The sequence below is a fragment of the Brachycentrus maculatus genome, unplaced genomic scaffold, assembly GCF_059751285.1.
Source record: "Brachycentrus maculatus isolate JH-2025_06_01 unplaced genomic scaffold, ASM5975128v1 h1tg000309l, whole genome shotgun sequence".
In the NCBI taxonomy this organism is placed as follows: domain Eukaryota; kingdom Metazoa; phylum Arthropoda; class Insecta; order Trichoptera; family Brachycentridae; genus Brachycentrus; species Brachycentrus maculatus.
Window position 1 is genome coordinate 5299 of NW_028281059.1, and position 13537 is coordinate 18835.

General features: G+C 32.7%; 1 protein-coding gene and 1 pseudogene across 1 annotated transcript; both read left to right on the plus strand.

Moving 5' to 3' along the window:
• The first annotated feature begins 1066 nt into the window (after positions 1 to 1066).
• LOC148304669 (U5 spliceosomal RNA) lies at positions 1067 to 1156 on the plus strand (annotated as a pseudogene).
• Positions 1157 to 3430: 2274 nt separating this feature from the next.
• On the plus strand, positions 3431 to 4183 carry LOC148304670 (uncharacterized). The gene has a single exon (XM_088267933.1). The coding sequence runs from the start codon at positions 3431 to 3433 to the stop codon at positions 4181 to 4183; it is 753 nt and encodes a 250-aa protein (XP_088124059.1).
• The last annotated feature ends 9354 nt before the right edge of the window (positions 4184 to 13537 follow it).

Consider the following 13537-nt stretch of genomic DNA (forward strand, 5'->3'; position numbering starts at 1 on the left):
TACGCTTTAAAAACCCATCTGGGGCTATATTTGGCTCCTATAGAAATTGAGCCTGGGACCTCCAGCGCGGTAACCAAACGCGGTTACTACTACACTATGGAGGTGGATCAATATGTAGTTTTTATTTGATATAATTGATAAAGCTATGAGGATATCAATTGTGTTTTTATTCTGATTTCCAAAAACAATTTCCTCTTTTTATTTGAAATCTCATCATAAATGAAGAAGAATGTTGAAGTCTGGTTATTTACGGGGCTTACGACCAGACATCCATATTCTTCTTCATCTATGTTGAGATATCAAAAAACAATATGAAAAATAACTCTATTATCCATAACTCTATCTAATCCAGATTTGTGAACAAGTATTTGGACATACTCAAAATGTTGTAATCAATTTCCTCTAATTTTCTTTACTTAATACGTATTGCAAATGTAGCCTAACCCACCCGCCGTAAGTGTTATAGGAAAATACGTGACTATAGTCTGTACGTATGCGTTTTATCACACGTAAACCGGTGTGTGCTCATCATTGGTGCCAAGTAAAGTGAGGCGTAATGTAACATAATGAGACTCCTAATGGATGAACATTGGTACAGACGGTTCTATTTGAATACCCGTATTCAGGTATTCTATCGGAAAATTCTCATAATAGTGGTTACTTGTACAACCCCTCGGACGTAATGAGGGTTAACTCCTTACCTTATATCGGAATAGTCTACCTCAGAGGTGGAATAATGGAGCTTTGCTCAACATGTTTAAAAAGGGACTTATCTGAATTTGAATCTGACAAAATTAAAAGACATAATAATAATAAAACCCTTATCCGCACCCCAATGGTGCATAGGGCACTGCGTTATATAAACGCAGTGTTATCTTGATCGTTTACACATGAAGGAAAGGTGATCAGCCCTCCGCTTCAGGTACCAGTCCAAGGTAATATTGAATAAATATGACAGTGAAAAAATTACTTATATTTATTTAACCCCCTTGGGATTCGAACCCGGGATCTCCAGAACGGTAGCCGAGCGCGCTGACCATTACACTACGGAGGCGGACATAGACATACACTCTGGTTTCCCTTCAATACGAATAAATCTTTCGCCTTTTACTAAAGATTTCCGTGGAGGGGAGCACTCAAAAGACATAAGAAACTAAAAACAATAATCTTGAAAGTCAATGTCTAAAAAGAGTAACAAAGAAGAAAAAGACCAGGCTAACTCTGTAAATAAGATAAAAATTATAATTTCAATGTAACTTTGTTTTAAATTCAATATAAATATTTTATTTTAACTTAATTATAATGTCTACCGGTTTCGAAGCTAACCGCTTTTTTTATTAAGACTGATTAATACTTACACACTTTGTACTTAAAATTTAAAATCAACAAAATTCAAAATATTTTGACGGTTAGGCAAAAAAGCTTGGGTAGATCAAATAATAATAATTATTCTTGATTTGCCAATCACCTGATAGAAAATAATCACTCATTTATTACAAAATAGGTCTAAATATATTACACACATGCAACAGAGGACTTAAATTAAATTATATAAAAATTAAAAACTAATAAATACGCAAGTAAACGATCTTTCTAAAAGTCCGTTTTTAAATATGTTTCTAATCACTCAATCCCTTTTGACTATGTCTGCTAATCTACACATAATAAAATAAAGCCACTTGAGATATACCCAAGCTCCTTTGCCTAACTATCAAAATATTTTTTTAAATTTTGTTAAGTAGATAGTGTTTTAGTATTAATCAGTCTTGATAAAGAAGCGGTTAGCTTCGAAACCTGTTCACATTATAATTAAGTTAAAATAAAATATTTATAGTGATTTTAAAACACAGTTACATTTTAATTACAAAATGGAAGTTAGTGCTTCAAATATCCGTAAATTATAAGAAAAAAAAATTTTTTTTCAACTATTTTTTTTTCATAAACATCCATCATTCGTCATTCAAAAATCAGTTGGTTATCTTTCATTTTTCACGTGTTGCCTTAGTATTTACTACTACTACTTACCCTTTTTCTTAATAATGGTGCATAGGGCACTGTATAATTGGCGCAATATTTATTAGATCATACTTCGCGCACTGCGCTTCAGGTACCAGTCCCCAGGGAATTATTAAATAAATATTAGAGTTATGAAACAAGTATTTATTTTGACTCCCTTCCCTAGGAATCGAACCCGGGACCTCCAGTATGGTGGCCAAATGTGCTAACTACTACACTCAGAGGTGGATTAATATACGAGGCTACAAACATATATTTTAAATACTCAAATCAATACTTCAAAAAGAGAACATCTCTTGTTACGTTTGTTTCAGAAACAATCTGATTACCTGACATGAAAACATTTCAAGAATTGGACACAAAATACAATTTCAAGAACGTACCTTAAAAATCCAACACCCTTTTTTAACGGGTAAGAAGAGTTCAGCGAGATTTGTCTCTCGTTTCTAAAGAACTTTATCCATACTCCGCGATTCAAATTATCCGGTTGTTCGGCGTGACCCGTAAGCAAAGAGGACTTTTTTAGATTTTTTATGCTCTGAATTTTAAAATTGCCAATGAACAAATTGCTGCGCCAGGGACAAATTATTTAGGTATGGAGATAATTTAACAGTTACAGGGGAAGTTGTTTTAAATGAAACTCTTTTACCTGAAAAAATTACGGGTTTATTCCCAAAATCATTTTATTTGAAGTACTTTATCGGTATCGGTGTTTTGTCAGGAATATTTTGATTTAATTTTACTTTCTGTTTCGTTTTTAACATACATTAGTTCAATTTATTTACAGATATTCCAATAATCATAATAAGGCTACCGCATAAAACGGAACGTTTTTCATTGAACTAACATTTTGGCAACATTTTTTTCGAAGTCCAAATTTGCAACTGCATTTGCAACGAATTGCCAGATTTCGCTCGTAACTGAATCAGCTGTAATGATAGGTAGGTAGCCAATACGGACACTAGAGCGATCAGCGATCGCGACCACCGACGGGCCGAGAGTGCGGGAACTTTTTGCGTGACAGTGAAATGCTCGATCGGTTCCGCTGAGGACACAAGTCGGACATTAGTAAGAACTCGAGATGAAAAAAAACCTCTACAAGCAAATACAGAACGTTACTCAATGTGCATGGACATTATACGGTGCCACAATTCCTCAATTGATGCAATTCGGTCCTTTATGGTTGAGTAGAGAAGTTGATTTTTCTTTTTCGATAACAGAAGTGTCTCTCTAACGTAATAATAATCGGTTAAATTGTTACACAAACGTAAAGACAAGAAGTCTTTACCTCAAAATAGAAGCAGTATAAATAGTCTTTATCCGAATGAAAACGGCATCAGTCACTCGCCGTCATTCGATCTAGCAACGCTTGGCATCGTGAAACTGTAGTGCAGGTGTAGTGAACGGTGCAAACATGGCAGTCCTGGGGAAAAGGATGCTGCCGGTGCTTCTGGCACTGGCCGCTCTTCTGGTGGCCGTCACGGCCAGGGAGATCAGCAGGGACAAAAGGGAGGCCGACCAGGAGGTGGCAGCCAGCCACGGCCACCACTGGAAGAAGGGCGGGGGCAAGGAGCACCACTCCGACCACCACTCCAAGCACGGCCACAAGGGCGACAAGGGCTACAAGGGCCACCACCACCACGAGAAGGGCCACAAGGGCCACCACGACAAGGAGGGCCACAAGGGCCACTTCTCCGACCACGGTGGCCACAAGAAGCACCACCACGACGGCGGCGGCTACTACGGAGAGCACCACAAGGGAGAGAAGGGCGAGAAGGGACACGGCTACGAAGAGAAGGGATCCTACAAGAAGGGACACTCCACCAAGGGAAAGCACGCCATCCACAAGCTGGACGAGTTCAAGAAGGACAAGCACTTCTTCGACGAGCACCATGACTCCGGGCACCACGAGAAGCACGGAGGGTTCCACGAGGAGCACGCTCACAAGAAGGGAGGCGGCCACAAGGGCGGCCACCACAAGAGCCACCACCACCATGGGGAGCACGGCAAGAAGGGCCACCACGAGAAGGGCTCCCACCACCACGACCACAAGGGACACAAGCACGCCGGAGGACACGATGACCACTGGTCGCACCACTCGGACCATGGCGAGAAGGGGGGCCACGCCGACCACAAGAAGTGGGGATACCACAAGGGACACCACTAAACCCGACTCCGCCTACACCTGCAGACGACAAGTGTTACCTCCACCAGTGTCCTCTACCGGAATGTTCCCACATTACGCAGGAGTCGTGACTGTTTTGTTATGTTTGATACAACTTTGCGATTTAAGCTCATTTAACTGTTTATCACCTGTTTTTTGTAAATATAAATAATATTGACCATTAACAACTATTCGTTTTATTTCAAACTCATCTTGAAAATCATATGTTTAATTTATAATATTTTTTGTTTAATTTTTGAGTACGTCTTCTTTTTGAGAAAATCTATTTTCTATCAATGATTAAGTAACTCTTTTAAGTATATATTTCAAAACAAAATCACCACACAAAAATAAAATTTTAGACACTTAATTTATCGTTTAATATCATTGGAAAACATATTTAGAACCGCTATTTAGAATGCTATAAGTAATAAACTGTTTTTTTTTAATATACTCGAGTACAAAATAGTTCCAAGTACTAACCAACTCAATACGTCGTTTCTTAGTAAAGTTAAATCACAAAATTAAAAAAATTATCTATATTTGTAAAAATGTTTCAAATTTTTCAAGTCCATTAATTTCCTCAAACGTGCATGCCGATTGTTTTGCTTTCTGACAACTGAAAAAATTTAAATACTCGATTGTGTCATATCTTCTTCGGTCATACTTGGCTTCTACTTTTTAATACAATGATAGCAAATAATACTAGACATGAAAAAAATTATTTTTGACGGTTTTAAAGGAACTTCTTTATTAACGTAGTAGAAATGAGCAAAAATAAACCATTTACTCTAAAGTGCAAAAAACGCAATTTAAATGAAAATTGTGATCTTTTGTAATAACTTTCTGTTATAAAAATGTTTGTTTTCTTAAACCTTCCAGAGAAAGTAATTTAAAACAAAAGTAAAAACAATATTTCTAATTTTACGCAATAACGAATAGTATTTCAGATAAATTAGCGAGAGCGTTGCGATACTTTGCTAGATTCACTGAACCAAATCGATCTGTGGCCAAATTTATTATCTGTTTTTATCGAAAATTCGTTGATCATAATACTATTGTAATACCGTTATATAATAAAAAATAAGAAATACATAAACTTAACATTTAACTTTTAACGTCGAATAAAATAAAACACTGAAACGAATCAATTATTATTTTATTTTCGTCTTATACATTTAGGCGCTCAATGTATGGGGCACTGTATCACATCTCTGAAATAGTATCTTGATCATTAAATATGTAAAATCAAGATTATCATTCTTGCACTCCAATTTTTCTCTTTTATATGCAGATGCAGTAAGAAAAGGAGATCAAGATGTAAGACATAACTGCTATATGGGAAATATATGGAGAAGAAATATACATTTTATAGTATGACAAAATACTCGAACATTTTAAAAATATTATGCCCACCATTATATTGTGGTGAGCGCACTTGGTTACCAAGCTACAGGTCTCGAAATCGATTCTCAAGGGGGCAAAATGAATGTTAATAAAATATTTGATTTTTTGCACTTAAACATTTATTTTATATTATACCCTAGACTAGTACTCCAAGACTGATCACCTTGCCTTCATATAATTAATGATCAATTTAACATAACGTCCATTTGATGCATTGACATTAGATGCGAATAAGAATTAGAAGAAGAAGAAGAAAGAAATGTTAAATTAAATTTGTCATTAAAATATAAATTCTTTTTTATTTGCACTACGTCTAATGTGTGCATAAACAAATTTTGAATAGTAAATTTTGAAGTAAAAATGTTACATGATCAATAGCAAACAACACAGAGGGTATGAAAACAATGAAATCCTTTTAACTTTTGTTACATTACATATGGAACAATAATATTATCGATATCAACAATTGTTCTATGGAAATACAAAATAATTGTTTACTTAAAATATCTAAACAACAAAGTACTATTATAATTTTTAACTTATTCAATTACGAGGCATTGTTTAAATTTTTGGCATTGTTCGGAAAATACTTGTAATTGTAGTTTAACGCAAATATGTATGTACAATACATGATTGATTTGGTGCAGAAACTAAATTGCCGAAACACCAATGTACCAGAATTGGAATATTATATAAAGCAGTGCCTATGGTACGCCTACGTCATTATATTGTTCTCAATATTGACTTGTAAATAATATATGTCAGATTTCCAATGTCAGTATTTCGAAAACGAATTTGTCACAGTTTCAGTTAAATTTCACAAGCTGTGGATTTCTGTATTGTGAATCAATTAAATAATAAGTTATTAGTTTATTAACTAGGTATTTTAAAACACGATCTATTTTTTACGTATACAAAAAAAATGTTTTATATTAAGAAACAATTGATTACCCAGCAAATATGTGGAATCGTATAACAATCAGAATATGACATTTTAAGTGAGCTCTTTTTTTATTACATTATTTTTTTGTGAATAATAATTATACATTGTATATCATGTTTTCAGACATCTCGTAATATATAAAATAATCCTTAATTATGCTTATTAAAAACTAAGCTCAATAACAAGCTTTCTCAAACCAACCATAGATCGCTCCAGTGAACTCATACACAAAGCGTCAAGAGGTTTATGGTATATGTAGGACTTTCGAAAGATTGAATAGTGTAGTTGTCATCATAAGTTGAATGGTGAATGTTACACGCGTATAAAGTGATCACTTAATCGGCCTTTGTCAAGTTATAAATACTCAGACATCCATATTCTTCTTTTTCTTTGTTGAGATGTCAAAATGCAAAATGTTTCATATCGAGAAAGGAATTTTAACAGTTTTATTTATGTTTTATTTGAATAAAAAACGTCCATTAACAGAAATGTTTTCATTTTTAATTTAAGTTTTACTATTTTTCAAACTCTATTGTAACACGTGTTTTGGTGCAGTTGGTGCGTTTTGAAATAACATCGAAACACGTGTCATAGTATAATTTAAGAAATAGTGGTATATTTACAAAGTACAGCTAAAATTAAAAATAGATAGATATTACCACAAATTGACTGCCGAAACAATAAATCAAATATTTTCAATTGAATTTTAAATATCCTCGTGATGATCATTTTATAAAATATCAGATTTGGGTATTGAATATTGCATATCCTTCATACATCATACGACTGTGTATGTATACACACGTATATACTATGTGATAAATTTCTATCGGCGTTCCGGTGCGCAAATTTACCAAATTGGAATTCGCAGCTCGGGCAATTGAGGTTTGAAGCAAAAATGATTACATGGCTTCAAAATTTCCCAAAATGTTGGCTTACGAACGACTACATTATATGCTTATTGGCGGACCTGATTGGAATGCATTGAAATGAATGATAATGCTGAAATCGTGATGGCGAGAGCGATACGCTCAATATGCTCAAAATATACTCTTTCATTCGTAAAATCTGTATTTTCTGTCATGAAAAAATCTTATTTAATTCATTTATCTAAAACGTTTATACGTTGTAAAATAGTTTTTTTTATCATTCGTTAATATAAAATTTTTACGTGATGAAAATAATCGTAAAATACATTTATGTCTTTGTGTGATATAAATAATAATTAATATATCCATTTACCTAATACGTTTCTGTAATGAAAATAATTATTAAGTGGCCATTTATGTAAAACGTTTCTTATATGAAAATCATCAACAAATATTAATTTATGTCATATGTTTCTGTGAAAAATTATATTACCTGTTTATGATATAACTTTCTGTGATGAAGTAAATGTTAAACATATTATTATATTATTATTTAGTGTAATACTTTTGTTAGTCGTGCGATGATAAAAAAAATATTGGTCAATGCTACATACTAAAAATATTGATTTTAATACTTATTTATTTTTTATTAATTGAATTATTTCATTACAATATTAAGATTTTAAGTATTTTAAAAACAAGAATGTGGAAATCTGATTATTAGTCGAATTGTATACAATTTCTCATCCTACCAATGATTGATAACTATTGTACATTACTCGAATTTAAAATTATCCATTTTTTTCAAGTAAAATTTTTTAGAAAAAACATCCATAGTCAAAATGATTGAGCTAGCAGAAATTCTTCATTAAATGCATGTGAAATTCTTTTCTGATTTTTGCATGCTCTTGAATCAACCTAAAAGTATCTTTTTTTAATTTCATGTGTAGATTCATTATATACCAGCTTGTTCAGATAAAATCTATGGCGTTTTAAAGTCGAAAACGAATTAATTTTGACGTTCAATCGTAGGTAGGTAGATCGTAGCAAAATTCTACACAGTGTTTTAAGCGATTGCTTAAACCAGCCAATAATAGGTCGTCAGATTTTGATTTACCTTACACTTTCCTTTTTTATCTCTGTTAAGAGAATAATATGCTTTGTTTTAAATAAATATATGTTATTATTTAGTATGAACTTAAACCATTTGTTATTTTAAAATTAACAAAATTATTTTTGTTGTATTTTTTAGCTGAAAATATATATTTTAATATTCAAGGATGATAAAAAAATATTTTCAGTTCCCTCATATTATTTTAACTTTCTATTGAAATAAAATTCATTTATTCAGTGTAGTAAAGAATAAAAATAAAATAAAATTTCGAGTCCCGATATTGAACTAAAGTGTCAAATAAAAAAACCTTTAATTTTAATGTAAGTATAAAATAGTTTTTAAAAACACGGATTTCTTTTTTTAGGTATTCTAATAAATGTTAAAGGTTCCGTTACTATACTCTTTGATTTAATGTCAAAGTAAAAGTATGAGAATGCACCGGAAACACATTTTCCACTTGAAAAATCCACACGTTCCACCAATCTGTATAGAAAACTGTCGGAAATCGAAGAAGGAATCGAAAATCGCTCTTGGGTTCCCGTCAAAATGTCTCCATTCGAATATATATGAGAAATCATAATGATACCTACCGGGACGGGCGTCGCGTCACGACGCCGACGCTCAGGAAACTCCGGACGCCACCTCCTTTCCGGAAGGAATCGAACTTAACCAGTCGTCGTGATCACAGGTATAGAAAGAAATAAAAATTACCCTTATGCAAGGTAGGAACAAAAAACCACAAAAAATCGAGATTTTCTGTTTCTAAGTAAAAATGATATCATAGATTTAAAATAATTAATATGTGTAGTGTAGCATAAGAGTTACCGCATTTAGATGATTTAATGATTAAAATAAATAACAGTACATTAAATGTAAAATGTAATTATAATGATTTACCATACATATTATCAATGAGATTTTTATTTATTTCTCTTTACCCGAGAAATCAAGTTACTTGTTTTATTGTAAACCACAGTATTTTTGATATACTTTAACAATCTAAAACGTAAAAATACATTCAATCTAACAAACATTCTGAATTTTGTTGTGTATGGAACATTAAAAAACAATCAATATTTCAAACTGGTAAAAAAACTACGTATCAATATCATAACCAAATAAAAAACATTTTATCTGGAGGCTGGCATTCGAATTTTTCTACGGGTTTTTTTTTTTATTTTGTGTTTTAATTATTTTAATATAAAGTCGAATAGTGCATATTCAAAGGACACGTAAACTAATAGTTTAATATTTTTTGAAAAATATGTAACCGGTGTTTAAAATGATGCATCGAATTGAAAAGAATAATGGTATTTTTCATTTATAATCAGGTACGCTTAGCTTTAGTCTCATTTTTCATTTTCAGTCTAGGCTAAGCCAATAATAGTGGTTTTAAAATAAATTAAAAGTAGCGATACATCGACAATTTGAGGCGCAACCGACTGAAGCTTTCAAGCTCTGAAAGGCTCGCAAGCGGATAGTTTCCTAATTGTGCCGCTCCAGCGCATGTGTTGCTGCAATAAGTTGGCAAAATTCCATAGAAAAGTTTTTTTAAAGCCTTCCGCTGCCAGCTGCAATGTCCTTTGAGTCGAATGGCCCTGTTATGTACAACTTTGGCGGACACGTAGCAGGCTTCAGATTTCCTGAAAGAATTGAGATATTAGACAACGGGGATGGTAGAGAGATCGCCCTGACACCGTTTAGTATCGTTTACTCGCCAAATCATCCCTCCGTGCAGAACGGATATGCCAAAAAGTGATTCCTTAGGAAAAAAAATACTTAAATTGACTGAAGAAAAATTGCAAACCAACTGATTAATTTGATGAAAAAATTATACATAAAGATAAGTATTACCACTTGTGCTTTTTTTACATTTTCAAAAATATTGACAATCTAGCATATTCTGGCACATTGAAAATTGTACAAGAAAAATAACTCGTCTTTTTTGCTTTAGGGGGTGTCGGATTAGTAAATGTTTTGGAGGTTTGGAGGGCTATACAATATGGGATAAATTTTATTATTATTGGTAGTACAAAGTATCCAAAAAGAATATAAACTTTTTTTTTATCTCTATGTAGATATATTTACTTACAAATTCGTTTATTGACTTTCAAAAGAAGAGTTTCTACAGCATTCAATTTGATGTATTTGGCCGTCAATACCCTTAGTAAATGTATAGGTTATACACGCAAGTTTCTTTTTTATTCTGTCATGGATCAATAGACTCAATCCCCTCGATACATTCTCTACATCTCGTGCACAGGTCATTAATCTTACGCGTCTTATCGAAGGCAAGTAACCCTCGAAGGAAACAGCGGTGACGAGTACGTAGCCACTAATAATGGAGTTTTCACGAATTTATTAAAGCGGATCGATCTTCAGCATGAGGGCCCCAAATTAAAACCGCCAAAGCCAACACTGCGGTGTGTCACGATCCTCGAAGAGCCGGAGTCCCTTTCAACCTTTCGGCTTAATTGTAAAACTTTCGGGCAGTTTGGGATAAAGGTCCGAATCGTTAGTCTCCCGACATCACTAATCGCCTCTTGATAAGGGAATAGGTCTCCGAGTTTTTGAGAATATAATTAAGAAAGAAGCTGGTACTATATCGAGCCGTTTGATAATGTGACGGCGCTATCTTCACCACCCACAAGTGATTTTATAGACCAATAACCCGATTCGTTTACGATAAGATTATATTAAGAGGAGACGCTTTTACCTTTTTTATGTGCAAACGCTGATAATACGGCGCTTAACTCTGCGGTATTGACCTTAAAAGCAACGTTAAGTAAAATCCTAATTATGAACTGTTGAATTTCACTAGGTTACATTGTTACCAGAGCTAAAACATCGCTAATAATAACTCAGTCTTCGCAGCAGTAACGAAGTATCGTATAATCTCGCAAAATGCTAGCCATTGTAAACAAAATACGTATTTCATCATAGAAACATCCCCATAATTATGAATTTCTCAGAAATTTATTTGGTATAGCACAAACATCACTGGGAATTTATGTACTCCGAAATGAACTACATACTTGTACACATAATTACCCCGAAACGAATAAAAAGTGTTCAATATAACGCATAAAATTCGAATATTTTGTATAAATTTAAAAAAAAATACATCGTAACAGATGATTAAAGACATTAAATTTTACATTTTGAATTATCAGAATCCCAATGTCCTTTTTTAACTGAATTCACGGAATAATACCATATATTTGTAATGTTATTCCTGTCTCTTATACTACCGCTTTAACGATCTTTACAGATACAGATGTTATTTACCTTATATTTCTAAGTGTAGAATAGAAAAATGTTTACTGTCGTTTTTTATTCATTGTGAAAATGAAGAGTGTTGCCATTATTGTGGTGATGTCAATAAAAATGTGGTCTAGACTACAATAAGACCACCAACCGCAAAGAAATTCTCCTACCAGCAACGAAACGACGAATAATTCTCATTATATAATATTACAGCATCAAAAGTTGCCAAAAAAGTACTTCATTATAAACTCGTTTATTAACATTATTTATAAACATTCCCGTTATTCTTCACATTCATAAAATTCGTACATTATAATATACATTTTTTTAGATAAAATCATGAAAAATTATTGTAATAATATCGGGTTCTTTATAAAATATAATAAGACAACAAAGATATTGAGGAAATAGAGATGACTAACTAACTATCACGCTACTCTCCACAGGAGTGGGCAGAGAGAAAAGAAAGCTGCAGCACTCTGTTTTTGCAAAATGTTATTCGCCACTTTCACATTCACGCATTTTCCTAGTCATACCTGTTGATTATTCCAATAACTATTACCTGACCTGATAGCTGAAATAGAGATATGGGTATTAATAGGGCTAACGACAGCCAATGGGCTAGTTTAAGTGATCACTTCATACAGTTCGTAAGTTTAACTTTTCTATTTCCTTTAACTTTATTACTTATCAATAATTATATTTACAATATTTTTAAATTCATATCAAGTTTTTTATTGATGTCTCAACATAATTGAAGTGGTCTATTAAAATAACAATCTGGAAGTCTGAGTATTTACAGGGTTTAAACAAGGCAATGACATGCGCCATATTGAAAAAAATATGTTTTTTTCATACAATATTAGTACACAAATCCTAAGCTATGGTTATTTACTCATTTATAAAAATATGATTTTAATAAATGAGGGTCAGGTACAGAGAAGGGGATGAGGACCTTTACTTTTTCAGGAATAATTTCCACAGGAAAAAACTCAAAGTGTTCTCTTCCTGTAATTCCAAAAAATGCAAATGGCGTGTATACCGTCTCCCTGACAAGAGGAAAACAGTGCCTAAAAAATGTAATGAATAATGAATTTCTTTCAGCCATTTGTTTACTTTCACAAGCTCTGAAGTTCACTCAAAATCTATGAAAGATTTATGAGACTCTAAATCACAAACAATCCTCGGCAAAACAAGATTTTGGAAACAACTTCATTCCACTTTTACTATCCGCCGAATTCAAGTGTTTTCATAGATACTCGTATGTACAATACATTCTCTTTGATGTTCCAGAAAGTTGTCTGTTGCTAAATACTATTTTTAAATGATTTGCTTTGTGCTTCGTAAAACTTACACAATTAGAATATCTTGTAATTTGCATAATGTTACAATAATAAAGATTCCTTTATCACGTTGATAAAAAGTCGATGATAAAATATTAAAAACTAACGAAATAAATGTTTAATACTAAGTAAATAAATTTTAAATACTAATAACTTTAGAGTTTACCAGTACGTATGATTTTTTTCTTACATTTTTTATTGCGCTTCTTTGAAATGAAGGTTGCCAATCAGAGCCATTAAAAAATGTATATTTTATATGCAGACACTTTAAATGTATCAACAAAGGATCTACAATAGTACTAACTGTTAATAGTAGTAGTAGTACTCTTTCATTTTTAAGCCAATTTATACGTTTACGTCTTCTTCCTATGGTACTCTTACCTTAGACTCTACCTTTTAATGAGTATTTTTCTC